This window comes from Raphanus sativus, chromosome 9 (genome assembly GCF_000801105.2).
Source record: "Raphanus sativus cultivar WK10039 chromosome 9, ASM80110v3, whole genome shotgun sequence".
Classification (NCBI taxonomy): Eukaryota; Viridiplantae; Streptophyta; class Magnoliopsida; order Brassicales; family Brassicaceae; genus Raphanus; species Raphanus sativus.
The window spans coordinates 10,531,279-10,549,069 of record NC_079519.1 but is presented as its reverse complement, the minus strand read 5'-3'; the positions used below and the strand labels follow the sequence as shown (position 1 = coordinate 10,549,069).

The 17,791-nt window shown below is 39.8% G+C and overlaps 3 protein-coding genes across 8 annotated transcripts; 1 reads left to right on the top strand and 2 right to left on the bottom strand.

The window, feature by feature from the left end:
- Positions 1–4,503: 4,503 nt before the first annotated feature.
- On the bottom strand, positions 4,504–13,617 carry LOC108827423 (uncharacterized). 6 transcript variants are annotated; one of them, XR_008938837.1, is made up of 10 exons: positions 13,423–13,617; positions 13,216–13,297; positions 12,888–13,118; positions 12,398–12,456; positions 9,930–11,322; positions 6,361–9,846; positions 6,151–6,232; positions 5,823–6,053; positions 5,334–5,392; positions 4,504–4,776 (listed from the first exon to the last, which is right to left on the bottom strand). XR_008938837.1 is itself a non-coding variant. In XM_056994612.1 (8 exons), the coding sequence occupies exons 4-7, from the start codon at positions 11,320–11,322 to the stop codon at positions 5,831–5,833; spliced, it is 5,184 nt and encodes a 1,727-aa protein (XP_056850592.1). In that variant the 5' UTR covers positions 12,398–12,456; positions 12,888–13,118; positions 13,216–13,408; the 3' UTR covers positions 4,504–5,392; positions 5,823–5,830. The 6 variants fall into 6 exon arrangements, 2 of the variants coding, with proteins under 2 accessions (XP_056850592.1, XP_056850593.1); XR_008938834.1 differs by lacking the exon at positions 13,423–13,617 and having other exon boundaries at positions 9,930–11,840; positions 13,216–13,408; XR_008938836.1 differs by lacking the exon at positions 13,423–13,617 and having other exon boundaries at positions 12,888–13,408.
- A 552-nt stretch (positions 13,618–14,169) lies between these two features.
- Positions 14,170–15,433, top strand: LOC108826181 (uncharacterized protein At4g00950). The gene is made up of 2 exons (XM_018599564.2): positions 14,170–14,979; positions 15,219–15,433. Exons 1-2 carry the CDS (start codon positions 14,311–14,313, stop codon positions 15,279–15,281), a joined length of 732 nt encoding a protein of 243 aa, XP_018455066.1. The 5' UTR covers positions 14,170–14,310; the 3' UTR covers positions 15,282–15,433.
- A 1,445-nt stretch (positions 15,434–16,878) lies between these two features.
- On the bottom strand, positions 16,879–17,791 carry LOC108827033 (protein RKD4). The gene is made up of 3 exons (XM_018600378.1): positions 17,706–17,791; positions 17,167–17,617; positions 16,879–17,040 (listed from the first exon to the last, which is right to left on the bottom strand). Exons 1-3 carry the CDS (start codon positions 17,789–17,791, stop codon positions 16,879–16,881), a joined length of 699 nt encoding a protein of 232 aa, XP_018455880.1.

Here is a 17,791-nt window from a genome sequence, read left to right as displayed (position 1 = left end):
AGTATCCGAAATACACGAAAGTATCCAAAAGTGTCCAGATATTTTTATCTGAAATATCCAAAATAATCTAAAATATCCAAGATTTTTATTATAATTATCTTAATTATTTGATATTTTACCCAAAATATCCGATATTTAACCCGAATTATCCGAATTACCTGATATAACCAAACCAGGACCGGAACCGAATGAGAACTAAATGAGACTGATTTTTCGGATATTATTTGGTTCCTACTTTTTCTATCTGAATCGAACCGAAACTATCTGAACGGATCCGAACATAACCGAAAATAAGTCAAGATAGTAAATGAATCCTCTAGCTTCTGCCCGAACTACCTGATACCCGAAATAAGTGAACCGAACCGATAATCGCAATGCTCAGACCTACAGTTAGCTATTTGGAAAGCAAAACTAGATAAAAGAATAGTACCACAAGAGAATTATAAAGATAGAAAGATTAAAAGGATTGGAGAGTGGGCTAAGGAGAGGATGGGGCTTCAATTGGATGTATCTATGTAGCTTTTGAAAGTGATAATAAAAAGTATTTGCATGTGTTGTTTTTTGCTTTGCCCTCTTGTTATTTTGTAAAAGCGATCACATTCAATCAACAATGTTTGGTAGTTGAGTCTTGAGTTTATCAAAAAACCAATAATATTCTATAATATATAAAATATAAAACTTCTCGTTCATTTAAAAGGAAATGAAACCTCCTTTATTAGATTGTCGCAATACCTTTCAAAAATCCAAATCCTTGATCAATGGAAGAACCGAAGAACAATAGCATCATTTGTATCCAATAAGGTACCACCATAGTGGAGCTCTTATTCTATCAATATTGAGATAACAGTCGATCATTTTATTTATTTTTCAATAAAGTTTATTTAAGAACTCATAAAAGTTGAGGTAACATAAAACAAAGGAGAATTATATATAATATATCTGTGTCCGAATTTACAATTAAAAACATTTTCTTTACTTTATGTCCAGGTATCCTAGCTTATAAAAAAATAAAATAACTTTTAAAATTATGTACTTTTGGTTCGGATAGCAATACATATTTTCTCCGTACTTTACAAATTTATTTATTTGAACACTTCACGTTTCGTAAACGCAACCAAATTTGCTTTATGATAAAAAAGGAAATAGCCCTCCCAGTGACAAATTGAAAGAAAAAAAGATCTTCCTTATGGTTATCTATATAATTACGTGTTCTGTTTCGTAGTACCTTGTATAAAAGTTTGAGAGAAGAAAGTAACATTTGACTAACGTGAGTGGCCTCTCAATTCTCATAACCTAAACATGTTTAATACAAGCAGTTATCCTCAACATAGACCATTTATCAACTTGACTTGCTTTTGACTATTTTCTGTTTACAAAGGAAATTAAGGGCGAAGCAGAAACTCATACTAATCTTTGGATCATGCACAACTTCAAATAGAGAACTTGTCACTTATACTACGATAATGGACGTTGGAAAATCTGAACTATGACATTTATATTTCTATCTCCGGGAAGAGTCCATTCGCTGGTCATCGCGATATGATTCTCTTTATATATCACTATTATTATTACTTTCTTGATGGTGTGTAATTAAAAATGTTGTAGCTAAAAAAAATGTTATAGCTATTATACGCAACCCACTTCTTTTATTGTTTTTCATTAGAAGTTTTTGACATACAACCGATGCTAAAAATGTAATCCCGTGTCCAAATAAAATTCGAAATGAAAAAAAAAGATATTCCACTAACTAAACATGAGACTCCCTGTCATTTCCACTTCCAGATTCATATACATAACTATACCTATTAATTATACCTATCCCCTTATTATTAAAAGGGAAGCAAATTTTAAGAGTAACATTGCTTTGGTACTTTATTTACACATTTGCCATTTTGGCTTACGTGGCGAGCCCACATCTCTTCTCAGCTGTCTTATTAAGAGACCTTTACTTACTAGAAAATTTACATCAATTGCCATTGTCACTTATTATAGACTCTCTTATTACATTATAACATATAACACACGAATATGTAACCGGTTTCTAAATGACCGATTTCACTGAAGTGTTTGTGGCTATCGAAGTTTATAAAACAACTCGCGAGAAATTAGAAAAAGTTGTAAATGGAGTTTGTACTTGGAAGTAGAACTGCAAGAGCTGTCATGATAATTGGCTTTTCGGAGTGATGCCAATACGGATATCAAGCGGCAGCAGTTCGAAGATCCGCAACCAGATTGAATGACAGCGTTTGGATTGTGATTGGAGTGAAAGGTTTCCGAAGATTCCACTGTGAAGTGGTGTCGCTGGTAATCGAACGGCATGCACACCGCCATTGATGTGAAATGTAACAGAAACAGAGAGGAGGAAGAGGAGAAACAATTGAAGACAGATCAGAACACAACTCTTTTCTCCTGTGTCTACCCAGATGCTTATGATTGTTTGATGTGTGAAGATAAGAGAGATGAGAAAGTTGTGAAGGAGGGGAGCGTTTGTTTTCTAAAAGAAATGGAAAGAAGAGAGAGATGGACCAACGCAGGGGAAGGGGAAAGGTAAAGCCTACCCGACTTTTTTTTTCTTTTTTATGCCTTTTCTTCTTTACTTTTCTAAATTCTAAAATAATTATTCTTACACACTTTTCCATATAATAAATACCATCCACTCATTTTTTCGTTGTTTTTCTTATCCGACACACTTTAAGTATTTGAATAACAAAAACTCTGTTTTTTTTTTGATAATAACAAAAACTTTGTTCATCTAATAAAAACTTAATTTTTTATTTTATGATATGGAATATAATCTATTTACAATAAGTTCAGTAAATTATTTAGATTTTTCATCCAAGTTATTATTAGATTAAGTTTCCAATATAGAATACTTTTATTTTATTCGGCACATCCTTTTATATGTCTTTTATGGTCCAATTGACACAAATAATAACCAATTCTTAGTCCATTGCTTTTTTTTAGAATTTATTTATAATCTATCAGTTTGATAAAAAAAATTCTCTATACAAGTATTTATAAACATACTATATGCTTTATTAAACATATTTATAGTTTGCGTATATTATCAAATGGAAATTAAACAAAAAATATAAAATTTAGCTTTTTTAATAAAAAATTCACCCTGCGCAAGGCGCAGGTCTCTACCTAGTTAATTATATATTTGACTTGTAATCATGATAATAATGTGTAAGCATCGCAAATTCCGTGAAAATTATAAGCTTTGACCTTAAATTTAATTTACACAAATGAGTTTTGACTTTCACTAATGAGTCATATTTGTTAAGAAGCAAACCAATTCGATATTGAAAAAAAAAGTTCGATATTGAAAAGAAACCAACCAATTTTTATTTGGTTTAAAGAAAAAAAACATATCCGTCTCTAACTTATATATATTTTTGTTTTTTTTTGCTAAATCTTTAACTTATATATATTGAAAAGCAAATCTCATAGCACATAAAAATACATGAGATAATTTTATACAAAATAATGTATAATTTTTGTTGGTAAAACACACAACGTAAATTCATTTGTAAAGTCTAAATTATTGTATTGTCTCTACTTTTTTTTTTCTTTTGAAAATGCAAGTGTGATATTGATCATCAATCATTTAAGTTGTGGTATTGGTTCGGCCCTAAGTTTAGAAGGTATTTTGTTCTTGCTTGTGCTAATCTAATCAGGGAATTACATTTTGTAATTACCCTTTAGTTTTCCTCAAAAAAGTACATCTTTATGACATTACCTTTTTTTTAATCGACACTTAAATTAATAACTAACTATCAAGATTTTAGTTCTCTTTGTAAACCACATATACCGTAAATTAATTACTAAACCAGCGAACAAATATAAATTTTATGGGCTAAATTAGTACGGCCAAAATAAAAATTTTGTATACGACAGCCCAATTTAGAAATACAAAAGTTTGTGTATGTACGGGACAAATATATATCAAGTCTTTCAGTGTTTTTGTTTGAATCTTATTAATTATATAAAAAATGTTTTTAAACTATAGTTACAATTTTAACGTTATTTTTAATACATTCAGTAACAACATAATATAAATTTTATAGGTAATCATGTTTTGTTAAAGTTCATTTCATTTAATTATAAATACAATCACTAAATTACTTAATAAAACAATTATTGATACCATAAAACAACATAACTGATCCACAGATAGCCAAAAGAAAATCCACACGATACTGTAATGAAATATATATATTTAAAAAATAAACTAATATAGTATAATAAAACTATTAAATTTTTGTTTTATATGTTTATAAAGTTCATAAAAATATACATCTGCGCGGGGGCGTGGATTGAACTCTAGTCGAGACTTATAATGCAAGTGTATAGAAAAAACAGATAGTATGTTTTGTGATCAGAAAATATATATTTCAACACTTAAATGTCGTTCACGGTAGCTTAAAATTTACTGTCGTTTAATTTCATGAAACAGTGTGTGACACCCGTCACTCTCGAAAATCCGATAATAATAAAATATCATAATAATAATAATAATCTCCATATATAATATACCACAGTCCACAACCACGTCATCACAATACCGTAACGTCAAATCCGTAAATAACGATAACATCCGAAGTAAAAATAACAACATAAATCCGTAAGTCCGAAAATACGAAATAACATAAACGAAAGATAAAAGCCCGAAGGCCTAAAAGTAGATAACGATAGATGTGATAAAAAGCCCAAAAGCCCAATAGCACTCAAAAGCATCCGTCCAGTAGAATCACTCCTGCTCGGTGGTCTCACCTGAAAGGGGAAAGAAGGAGGGGTGAGCAACAGGGGAGTCGCTCAGTGAGGTATGGGATGCTAATCCCGAAAATTCATAGACATAGACATAGAATAACGGATAAAAATAATTTAATCTTAATACGTACAATCACGGTACCTAAAGTACCCAAACATCAAACAATGGTCCTAGCGAGGTGCACACCCGCTGCCCACTAACAGGCCAAAATATAACAACCACTCGAGATAGTGCTCGTACACCGCCCTCAGACGATTCATCGACACCTCCAGAATACGGTCCAGCCGGTCGACTGAACTGGCCGTACCCTCCACACAATCTGACATACAGGAACACCTTCCCGTAGCCGTCTACAAACAATTCTAGCTAAAAAATGAAATAACATTAAGTGAAGCAATCAATGTTGAACCATCTAACACCCTAGTACCGGTTTAAGCAAGCAACCTAAGCTAAACAAGCAATGACAGACTCGATTTCAAGCAGACGGAACGTAGTAAAAATAAATTATATTTATTCGAAATCCTAAGTCGTGTACGAGAAGTTCGGAAAGAGCCCTCACCTTAGAAAATGTAGAGAAGTGGTATCTATGAACTCCAGATGCTCAAATAGACTACAAATCTGAAATCAGTGCGAAATTTCGGGTCAGAACGCCCTTCGAACGGGTGAAAACGGGTCTGGTCAAAGTCTACGGAAAAGTCAACCCGCTGGTCAAAGGTCAACCCGGTCAAACTTTGACCAGAAATCAATTTGAGATAACCGGCCGGTTTTGTCTAACCTAAATCGATTTCAATTGGACCGCCCGGTTTAACCTTAACCGAAATTAAATTAATTAATTAATTAAATCGACCGGTTTACCCTAACCGAAATCTAATTAATTTTAACCAACCGGTTTACCCTAACCGATTCGCAATTAATTTAAACCAGTCAAACCAACCGGTTGACCGAGTCACCGAGTTGACTCACCGAGTCGACTCGGCCGAGTGGCCGAGTCACCGGCGAGTCACCGGCGGAGGTCACCGGCGGCGACGGCGGAGGGACGGTGGCTTACCGGAAAAGTCACCGGCGGCGGCGGCGGTGCGGTGGCGACGCGGCGGCGGACTCCCGGCGGCGAACTGACGGCGGCCGGACGCGGCGGCTCCGGCGAGGTGACGGCGGAGCGTCTGTTTCACGCGCGCGCGAAGGCTGATCTTCTGGAGGCTCGTACGGCTTCGTCTGAGCTCCGATTTCGACGATTTCGGTGGCTATGGCTTCGTCTCGTCGAGAGGAACACGATGATGGTCTTGCATGCACGAAATACTCAGTGGTTAGGAAGTTATGGGTGTTTTACTAAAACGGCCGAACTTAAACTAAAAGCATGGTGGTTTTGCGGTGGTTACCTAGGGCTGCGATCGGTGGTGACAAGCTGGACGTGATCACTGCGTGAGGCGACTCCGGCGAGCTCTGGTGGTGGCTCAGTCACTACAAAACATCCCCCAAATCTCCCATCAACTCTTTTCTCTCTTTTATCTTTTTTTTTTTTTTTTTCTTTGATGAACTTGGTGACAATAACAATGTGAGAGGGGGGCTATTTATAGAAAAATATGGACCTGTGGGTGTGTGCATGGACGTTGGCGTGCTAACAAACTCGGTAGCCGGAATTGGGTCGTTACAATTCTCCCCCACTAACACGGAATTCGTCCCCGAATTCGAGTCACCAATAGACTGTCCGATAATATCCCGAAACAACTCTGGATAGTCAATCCTCATTTGTAGCTCGGGCTCCCAGGTCTCCTCCTGGATCCCGTCTCTCTCCCAACGAACCTTGACCAACATGGTCATCATACCCTTATCTGTTTTCATTTGGCGATCCAAAATCTCCACTGGCTTACACGGCGCACATAAATCTTTGCCAAGATCACTTGGTGGCTGCTGCAAAATGAGCTCTGGCTCTCTAACGACTTTCCTCAAAACAGAAACATGAAACACGTCATGGAAGTCTGATAACTCTGCCGATAAATTCAGTCGGTATGCAACTGCCCCAATCCGCTCCAAAATAGGAAATGGTCCCATGTATCTCGGTTTAAGCTTCTTTAGCTTCCGAGTCTTAGATCCTCCCTGAAACGTTCTCATTTTCAGGTATACCAGGTCGCCAACCTGGAACTCCAAATCTTTTCGCCGCTTATCTGCATAACTCTTCTGGCGGTCATGGGCTTCTTTAAGCCGTCTCTTGAGCATCTCTACCTGCTCTACCGTCTCTTGCACCATTGCTGGTTCTATCTCACGTCGCTCCCCAACTTCTGTCCAACAAAGTGGAGTGCGACAAGGTCTACCGTAAAGAGCCTCATACGGTGCCATCTTAATGCTCGAGTGATAATTGTTGTTGTAGGCAAATTCCGCTAAAGGTAGATACTTTGCCCAACTTCCTCCCCAATCTAGAACGCAAGCTCTCAACATATCCTCTAAAGTCTGAATAGTCCTCTCGGACTGACCGTCGGTCTGCGGGTGGTAAGCTGTGCTCATATGGACCTTCGTCCCAAGTGCCTTCTGAAAGGCTCCCCAAAATATGGACGTAAACTTCACGTCTCGATCCGATACAATGCTGACAGGAACTCCGTGCAATCTCACAATCTCATCGATGTAAATCTGTGCCAATTGACTCGCTCCATCGTTCTTCTTAACCGCTAAGAAATGGGCTGATTTGGTCAATCTATCCACAATTACCCATATGGCATTCTTCCCTCCTGAAGTAGTCGGTAACCCCAATACAAAATCCATAGTCACCATGTCCCATTTCCACTCCGGCAACGGCAGGTTTTGCAATAACCCGCTAGGAACCTGGTGCTCAGCCTTCACCAACTGACAAGTCTGACACTGCGATACAAATGTAGCAACATCCTTTTTCATACCCGGCCAATGATAATAACGCTTCAAGTCTCTGTACATCTTAGTATTCCCCGGATGAATAGAGAAACGCGAGTGGTGTGCTTGCCGTAAGATCTCCTTTCTTAACAGCTCATCACTGGGCACACAAATCCGGTTCCGGTACATGAACATCCCACTCGATGCTGTATGATATCCAACACTCTCGATCTCAATCTGCTTACGCAAAGCCTCATCTGCCTCCTGAGCTTTGCGTATCCTCCATAGCAAATCTGCCTGCTCCACGGCCTCGAGACCAACTATCTCTCCGTCTACAGAAGTGGCACACAATCTGAGACTAGCTAGCATCCCAGTAAACTCCTGAACCTCTCTGGTTCCTGAAACATCACTTCTGCGCCTACTCAAAGCATCTGCCACCTGATTGGCTTTTCCCGGATGATAAGTGATCTCCAAATTATAGTCTGCTAACAACTCCATCCATCTGCGTTGCCTTAAGTTCAAGTCCGTCTGAGTAAAGATGTACTTCAGACTCTTGTGATCTGTGAGAATCTTCACCTTCTCTCCATACAAATATGATCTCCAAATCTTCAATGCAAAGACAACGGCCGCTAACTCCAAATCGTGCGTAGGATAATTAGCCTCGTGAGGCCTCAACTGTCGTGATGCATAAGCAATGACTTTACCCTCCTGCATCAATACACATCCCAATCCAGTACCTGATGCATCGGTGTAAACCTCGTATGGAAACCCTGGCCTCGGGAGTGCCAAAACTGGCGTCTGTGTCAGATGTCGCTTCAACTCAGCAAAACTCTCCGAGCACTCATCTGTCCATTCAAACTTGACGTCCTTGCCTGTTAACTTTGTCATTGGCTTTGCAATGCTAGAAAAACCCTTGACAAAATTCCTGTAGTATCCTGCTAAACCAAGAAAACTGCGGATCTCTGTCGCACTCTTAGGTGTCGGCCACTCTGAAATAGCTTTAATCTTTTCCGGATCTACAGCAACTCCCTCTTCTGAAACCACGTGACCCAAAAATCCAATCTTTCTCTGCCAGAAGCTGCACTTACTCAACTTAGCAAACAACTGATGTTCTCTAAGCTTCCCCAACACAATCCGTAAGTGCTCAGCATGCTCTTCTCTACTCCGAGAATAAATCAAGATATCGTCGATGAAAACGATCACACACTTATCCAAATGCTCGCGGAACACATCATTCATTAGCTTCATGAATGCTGCCGGTGCGTTCGTCAACCCAAATGGCATCACAACAAACTCATAGTGTCCATAGCGTGTACGGAAAGCCGTCTTCCGCACATCACCCTCAGCTATAGCAATCTGATGGTATCCTGACGCTAAGTCAATCTTAGAAAACCATGAAGCTCCCTGCAACTGATCTAACAACTCATCGATACGCGGAAGTGGATACTTATTCTTGATGGTAACTTTGTTCAACCCTCTGTAGTCGATACAAAGCCTGAGACTCCCATCCTTCTTCTTCACAAACAATACTGGTGCTCCCCACGGTGAAGTACTCGGCCTGATAAGACCCTTGTCTAATAATTCCTCCAACTGCTTCTTCAACTCAGCCATCTCTGCTGGAGCTAAACGGTAAGGAGCTCGTGAAACTGGTGCTGTCCCTGGTTCCACCTCGATAGTAAGAACGTCACTTCTAGCTGGCGGTGGCCCTTTTAAGGCCTCAAAAACATCTGCATACTCAGCAACTACTGGAATATCATGCAGCTCCTGCTGATCATCATCATTAACCATCGAAATGGTCGCCAAAAATCCCTCAGCTCCTTTGTCTAGTAAATCCTCTGCACGCAACATGGAGACGATAGAAACCCCTTGATATGTCTGGGCTCCCTCAAATGTAATCTTTCCCTCTGCTCTTGGAATACTAACTCTTGCTTCCGGGCAATCTAATACAACTCGATGTCTCGTCAACCAATCCATCCCAAGTATGACGTCGTAGAAACTCATCTCCATCTCCGTCAAATCTCCAAGCAAGTCAACTCCTCCAAGCATAACTGGTACATTACGATGAACTCCGATTGTTCCCAATCTCTCTGTTCCGGCGGTCTGAATCTGCTTAGCCTTCGGTTCGAAGACACCTCGGAAAGACCACGATTTGACCAAACGCGGGCTCACAAAACTGTGAGAAGCTCCCGAATCGAATAAGGTGTGAGCTGGCTCACCTCCAACCGAAACCAATCCTACACGAGATTTTTACTAACTACAAATGATAACCACAAACCCAAAATACTCAAAACACAACAAGTCTGAATAAGAAGCGTACCCGCTATCGGCTCGGCTCCCTGGGCATCTCCAACTGTAAACACACGTGGAGCGATGGCTAGGCGCTTCGGTGGTGGTGGAAGCGCTACATTGTCCCTCCTCGGGCAATCTCTGAAGATGTGACCCGGCTGCTTACAGCCGTAACAAATCATGTTGGTCACTGCTGGTGCTGCAACCTGTCTGACTGGAGGCGTATCCACTGGCTTAACCTGACAATACCTCGAAGTGTGTCCCCACTGACCACAAGCAAAACACTTGACACATTTTCCGCTATGACGGCGACGACAACGTGGACAACCCTGTGATCCAGACTGATCTCCGGCTCTCCTCTGGGACTCCGGAGCTTTCCCAGACTTAATCTGAGCAGCTCTAGTAAGCTTCTTCTCTTCTGCCAAACCTTCTTCCTGCTCAGCGGCTTTCTCCACCAAATCTCCCAATCTCTGGTAAGTAACAACACGGCATCTGTTGCGAATATCCACTCGCATCCCCTTCAAAAACCTCCTGATCAAATCTTTTTCTGTAATACCACCTCCAGCAAATCTGCGAAGTTGGTTAAACCTCCGCTCATATTCTCTTACTGACATCTCCCCCTGGCTTATATGATCAAAATCACTCTTCTGCTTATCCATAGCCTCTTCCGGAAAGTACTTCCTATCAAACTCCCGGATGAAATCTTCAAAAGTAAGCCTCTCGAGTCCATCATGATCCAATCGAATTCCTTCCCACCAAACAAGAGCATCTCCACGCAAGTACTGCATAGTCAATCTGAGAGACAACTCCGGTGGACACTCAATAATCTCCAACTTCCGCTTAAGCGCTAACTTCCAATCGTGCGCTGCTATGGGATCTATTGTCCCGCTAAAATGCTCCATATCCATGTCTCTCATATGGCGCGTCAATCTGTAGAATGTCTCATCATAAGCCTGGTAAACCTGGGGTCGCGGTGGTGGTGGCGGTAGATCCTGAACACCCTGAGCAAACTGCTGAGCTGGAACATGCTGCAATGGGACCTGAGGAAGAGGAACCTGCTGATCTGGAATCTGATGATCCTGCTGAGCCTGAACTGGTGGAGCCTGCTGAACCTGAACTGGTGGAGCCTGCTGAACCTGAATCTGCGGACCCTGCTGCATCTGAACCTGAGGACCCTGCTGAACTGCAGCCATCTGACGAGCAACCTCCTGTGCAGCTACCCGGGCAGCCTCTTGAGCGGCTTGCCTGGCTGTCTCCTGAGCAATCTGCTGAACTGCCTCCTGAGCAGCCTGTCTAGCAGCATCCTGAACCATCTGTCTCATAGCCTCCTGGTCAACCTGAGGAACCGCGGGCTGAACATGCTCATCCTGAGCCTCTCTAGCATCTCTGGCGATCTGGGCACGAGTAGCTCTCCTCGGCGGCATCTGAAAAGAAGACAAATCTGTTAACTTCTGCTGAAAATTTAAAGGAGTGTACCGAACGGAGAGGTGCTATTGGTTTTTATTTTTAAAATACCCAAACCCCCAAAAATGTTTGAAAGCCGATTAAAACCGAATAAAAACCGAGTCTCCAAAAATCGCCATCCCGGGACAGAACCGGGACGGAACACGGCTCTGATACCAAAAACTGTGACACCCGTCACTCTCGAAAATCCGATAATAATAAAATATCATAATAATAATAATAATCTCCATATATAATATACCACAGTCCACAACCACGTCATCACAATACCGTAAGGTCAAATCCGTAAATAACGATAACATCCGAAGTAAAAATAACAACATAAATCCGTAAGTCCGAAAATACGAAATAACATAAACGAAAGATAAAAGCCCGAAGGCCTAAAAGTAGATAACGATAGATGTGATAAAAAGCCCAAAAGCCCAATAGCACTCAAAAGCATCCGTCCAGTAGAATCACTCCTGCTCGGTGGTCTCACCTGAAAGGGGAAAGAAGGAGGGGTGAGCAACAGGGGAGTCGCTCAGTGAGGTATGGGATGCTAATCCCGAAAATTCATAGACATAGACATAGAATAACGGATAAAAATAATTTAATCTTAATACGTACAATCACGGTACCTAAAGTACCCAAACATCAAACAATGGTCCTAGCGAGGTGCACACCCGCTGCCCACTAACAGGCCAAAATATAACAACCACTCGAGATAGTGCTCGTACACCGCCCTCAGACGATTCATCGACACCTCCAGAATACGGTCCAGCCGGTCGACTGAACTGGCCGTACCCTCCACACAATCTGACATACAGGAACACCTTCCCGTAGCCGTCTACAAACAATTCTAGCTAAAAAATGAAATAACATTAAGTGAAGCAATCAATGTTGAACCATCTAACACCCTAGTACCGGTTTAAGCAAGCAACCTAAGCTAAACAAGCAATGACAGACTCGATTTCAAGCAGACGGAACGTAGTAAAAATAAATTATATTTATTCGAAATCCTAAGTCGTGTACGAGAAGTTCGGAAAGAGCCCTCACCTTAGAAAATGTAGAGAAGTGGTATCTATGAACTCCAGATGCTCAAATAGACTCCAAATCTGAAATCAGGGCGAAATTTCGGGTCAGAACGCCCTTCGAACGGGTGAAAACGGGTCTGGTCAAAGTCTACGGAAAAGTCAACCCGCTGGTCAAAGGTCAACCCGGTCAAACTTTGACCAGAAATCAATTTGAGATAACCGGCCGGTTTTGTCTAACCTAAATCGATTTCAATTGGACCGCCCGGTTTAACCTTAACCGAAATTAAATTAATTAATTAATTTAAATCGACCGGTTTACCCTAACCGAAATCTAATTAATTTTAACCAACCGGTTTACCCTAACCGATTCGCAATTAATTTAAACCAGTCAACCCAACCGGTTGACCGAGTCACCGAGTTGACTCACCGAGTCGACTCGGCCGAGTGGCCGAGTCACCGGCGAGTCACCGGCGGAGGTCACCGGCGGCGACGGCGGAGGGACGGTGGCTTACCGGAAAAGTCACCGGCGGCGGCGGCGGTGCGGTGGCGACGCGGCGGCGGACTCCCGGCGGCGAACTGACGGCGGCCGGACGCGGCGGCTCCGGCGAGGTGACGGCGGAGCGTCTGTTTCACGCGCGCGCGAAGGCTGATCTTCTGGAGGCTCGTACGGCTTCGTCTGAGCTCCGATTTCGACGATTTCGGTGGCTATGGCTTCGTCTCGTCGAGAGGAACACGATGATGGTCTTGCATGCACGAAATACTCAGTGGTTAGGAAGTTATGGGTGTTTTACTAAAACGGCCGAACTTAAACTAAAAGCATGGTGGTTTTGCGGTGGTTACCTAGGGCTGCGATCGGTGGTGACAAGCTGGACGTGATCACTGCGTGAGGCGACTCCGGCGAGCTCTGGTGGTGGCTCAGTCACTACAAAACATCCCCCAAATCTCCCATCAACTCTTTTCTCTCTTTTATCTTTTTTTTTTTTTTCTTTGATGAACTTGGTGACAATAACAATGTGAGAGGGGGGCTATTTATAGAAAAATATGGACCTGTGGGTGTGTGCATGGACGTTGGCGTGCTAACAAACTCGGTAGCCGGAATTGGGTCGTTACACAGTGGTTACTATTTGAATTTGACCTAATTTCTAATGAAATACTTGAAGAAGTGAGATATCATATCATTTGATAAATTCCAACAGATATCATATCTATATATAAAGTAAATGTACATCAATATATATGTGCATGGAAGATGAAAGCAAGAGAAGGCGAAGAGGCAGGAGATTCGCATGATTCTCCTAATCTTAGCACTCATTTCTTCACAAAAGTCACCACAAACATAACTGATGCAACGACAAACAGAGAGTGATTGAACAAACAAAGAGCTTCCTTTGACTTTTTCAATCCCTAAACCAAATTGACCGTTTGTCCATCAACACGTCCTCGTCAACGTCCATCAAGGATTAACCTTTATTAATTCTCACCCAACAATATTCTCTTCTATGTTTTTCTCTTATTCACAAGTTACAAATACTATACATTGCCTAAACGCAAAGCATGTGTATGTAGTGATGTGTATGTAGTGATAATGATGAAATGCCCACAAAATGTTACGTTTTTGTAACCTAATCATCAATTATACTCTTAGTTTCAGATTATCATATTGGTGATAGTGAAGGTACTTAATTAACTAGTCGTTTTCATTCCCATCTCTCGTGAATAGAAGCACACAAGAGAAGCGTTTCATTTAATTTTTAAATTCAATTATTTATTTCTTTACTTCTCCTTCATGTCTTCTCTACCATTATACATCCTCCTTAACTTTTCCTTTTCCATGTTCAAATGAATCCAATTCCAAAAGAGCTTCTCTCTTTCGCCTATATAATCCCAACCCATTTCATATAACGTCAAAAAAGAAACATTATTGGGTTTCATTAAATGAAGACAAAACAAATGGGTTTTACTAAAGATCAAGATCGGTTCTGTTCCACGCCTAAGCTTCCTCTGTTTTCATATCCAACGAACATGCCATACGAAACTCCGGGACTAGCTACACCGCCCGTTAACATCGGCGGATCTGTTCCTTTTCTATGGGAAGAAGCTCCGGGAAAGCCAAAGGCTCGTTCTTCCGTTAGAAAACCGCCGAGGTCGAATCGTACCGGAGAGAAAAGAGGAGCCGTGAGAAGCTTGGACCTTCCTCCGAGACTCCTTTTACGACCCGAGGAGCCTTGCAAATCGTTTACTGCAGACGAGCCTTCTCCGACCACTGTTCTAGACGGTCCGCACGATTTGCGTCGTCGTGCGCTGTCGCTTCCGAGATCAGCGTATGTAGTCAGGAAGTTGAGAGGTGTTCCGGCGCCGGCGCCGGCGAAGGAGAAGAGACTGTTTGGATCGAGTAGATGGGGAAGTTTCGAGAAATGCAGAGAGGCGTCCGAGGGTATATTTGACTTTTCACGTTTTAGAGACGGCGGATGTGATTACCGGAGGGATTGGACCGGAGGAGGAAGTGATTTCTCCGGCGACGGCGGCACAAAAGTGAAACTTTTTAGACTAAAAAGGAAAGGAAACCTTTTTAACCTCTCTCATGCAACAAAGTCAGAGTTCTGGGTAAGTTTTGCTTTTTTCAGCTGAATAAATATTCAAAAGTTACACTTTTTCACAAAATAAATAACCTTTTTCAGTTTTGATTTAAGTTGCGCTATAAAGATTAGTTTTAATTATAATGTATATTTCTGCGACCAAAAAATATATTTCGTTGTCAAAATTGTATAAATAATTATAAAAGGTTTGTTTTTGTTATGAGGAAGTAATTGAGTAACCCAATTATTCGATATTTAAACATGCAGGGAAGGGTTTACGAAGGGTTTAAGCAAGCGATTCCATGGAGGCGTAAGCAAGAGAATCTGTAGAGGATAAATGATTCCACTATTAACATCGAATATCTCTTAAACTTCTAATTCTATACTAGCTGATTTACTGATTCATTTGTCTTCTATTGTTTATCATACTTTATTTATATTATAGAATATGTCACTGAAATCTAGTCTCTTAAACAGGTAAACTTCTTCTAATTCTATAGCTAATTTACAAATTAATTAGTCTTCTCTCGTTTATAATACTATATATGTATACAATATGTCAATGAAGCAACTTATGTTGTAAAATTACAACGAAACTACAAAATTTATTTTGTTATGTACCATTTTGTTGCATTCAGTAAGAAAAAATGTACAACGAACTGAGTATCATCATTTATTATCTAATTTTTAATAAGATATTAACAAACTGTAAGGATGCTTATAAAAGTAACTGAGTTCTTAAATTACTTACAATTCAATAATTTTTTTTAAAAGTAAATTTTCAACTTTCATCCCTGAAAATATGCATGGGCCTTCGGGTATCCGTTGGCGTACAGGTTTTTCGGATTTTCGGGCTTTCAGGTTTACGTTCATAGATCATATACTAAAATTTTTTTAATACGGGTTGGATTCGGATAATAACACTTCGGGTTCGGTTCAAAATTATATTGCATCCTAAAGTTCATAAAGTAACTATATATCACTCGGATTCGGGTGATATCGGTTCGGTTCAGATATAACCAAAGTAAAAAACAAAAACTTAGAGCAAAAAATAAAAAACACCTAAATTAAATAAAAATTTATCTATCACACATAAAATTGATAAAATAACAATAAAATATTAAATCAAACATAAAAAAAAACATCTTTTGTAAACAGTATACATTACCTTGTAGAGAGTAGACTTGTTATTTCAATGAGCAAATAATAAATTACTTATGTATAACTAATTGTGTACTTAAAATATTTTGTTTTAAAATAATATTTATTATTATATATCATATTACCATAAATATTTAAATTAATAATTGAAATACTTATATATATTATATTAACTATTAATTTTAGATTTTTCAGATTCTCCGTTCGGATTCGGTTAATAACACTTCGAGTTCGGATACTTTTTATACCACCCTACAAGAACCGTTCGGATATTTTTTAAACTTCGGATCGGATAACGGGTCGGATTTTTCGTTTCGGATTTCAGGTTCCGGATTTTATGCCCAGACCTACCTGAAAAGTTGAAACAAAGTTTTATTTTTATATATTTGTCTATAATGGACTTCTGCTCGTTTGTGTAATTTTTTTTGTCAAATTTGTTTAGAAATGGCAGTTTGATTATGGAGCATAAATTTCAATACAGAGTACATCATAATATGACTTCATTGGTAATTTGATTGTAATTTATTCAACTCATCAAACTTAACTTCATTCAACAAAATAATTGATAAACGCGTTCCTTAGTTCATCAAATAAATGCCTCTAAGGCTCTAAATACCAAAATAACAATCTCTAGATATTTTTCTGACCCGAAAAATCCTAGATTTCCTAGATTTGACCAATTGGGTCACTAGAAAGAAAAAAAAGCCTAGAATAAAATAAGAAATGAAATAGAATTGTGGAGAAATTAAACGCTAAAATAGATTCATTAGTAACCATCATTGGCAAGTGATTTCTTTCTCTTGTACTTAGCTTTGAAACAAGCTTGTCTCAGCTTCTTTGTTCCATCAGTTAGCTCAGCATCAGGTTCTTGCTCTATAAGAACCCTATGTTCTTCCAAATTCTTGACTTCTTCATCCATTCCAACACCCTATCACCAAAAACGTATTAGATGTTGTTCTTATTTAATAATTAATATCAAAACTATTAAATCTCAATATCAAGAAAGCATTGAACCCTAAAATGCAATTGAAATCATATAAGCAAACGTTATTACCTTGAGATTATAAATGAGAGAGTTAAGACTCTTGAGCTTCCGGTGAGGCCACCGGTAAATTTCCAGTTCTCTGCAACGCTTCTTCAACACCGTAAGCCCAACGTTAAGTTCTTTTGCCGCTTTCATGATTGGTCTATCAAAGTACTTTCTGATCTCGGACAACTCCAACTTGTCCTGTCGTCTCTTTATCCTAGTGTTCCTGTTCTTTGGGGTTTTCTTTTCACCTCTCTCGTTGGTACCGGGACAGTGGTTGTTTTGGATAGCCAATGGTGAAGAGGAGTCACTCGAGAAGTAGGGTTCTTGAGTCAACATGAGAATATCAGATGATATTGTGTTATTCACTTCAATGTTTTCGAAGAAATCTTCAAAGCTATTGTACTGATACTCAAAACGCAACCCTGAATCTGGCCTTAGATACTCGGTATCTAGCAGAGAATCTAGCGGAGGCAAACTGCAGATGGGAAAACGATTAAATCAGAAAACACCTCAGAACGAGGTTACTTGTATATCAAGAAACGAGTCAAGGGTTTCGAACTTACTTTTCTAGAACGTCGAATAATGAATCTGGTTCATACTGATTTTCGATTTTCATAGAATCGTGTGGTTGAAGAGAGTTAGGATCCAT

Coding starts and splice junctions, on each gene's coding strand:
- LOC108827423 (XM_056994612.1), bottom strand. CDS start 11,322: ATGCCGCCGAGGAGAGCTACTCGTGCCCAGATCGCCAGAGATGCTAGA. Junction 9,847..9,929: donor GGGAGCCGAGCCGATAGCGG/GTACGCTTCTTA, acceptor AATCTCGTGTAG/GATTGGTTTCGGTTGGAGGT. Junction 6,233..6,360: donor GTCCATGCACACACCCACAG/GTCCATATTTTT, acceptor GATGTTTTGTAG/TGACTGAGCCACCACCAGAG.
- LOC108826181 (XM_018599564.2), top strand. CDS start 14,311: ATGAAGACAAAACAAATGGGTTTTACTAAAGATCAAGATCGGTTCTGT. Junction 14,980..15,218: donor CAACAAAGTCAGAGTTCTGG/GTAAGTTTTGCT, acceptor TTAAACATGCAG/GGAAGGGTTTACGAAGGGTT.
- LOC108827033 (XM_018600378.1), bottom strand. CDS start 17,791: ATGGATCCTAACTCTCTTCAACCACACGATTCTATGAAAATCGAAAAT. Junction 17,618..17,705: donor TTATTCGACGTTCTAGAAAA/GTAAGTTCGAAA, acceptor TCCCATCTGCAG/TTTGCCTCCGCTAGATTCTC. Junction 17,041..17,166: donor CTCTCATTTATAATCTCAAG/GTAATAACGTTT, acceptor TTTTGGTGATAG/GGTGTTGGAATGGATGAAGA.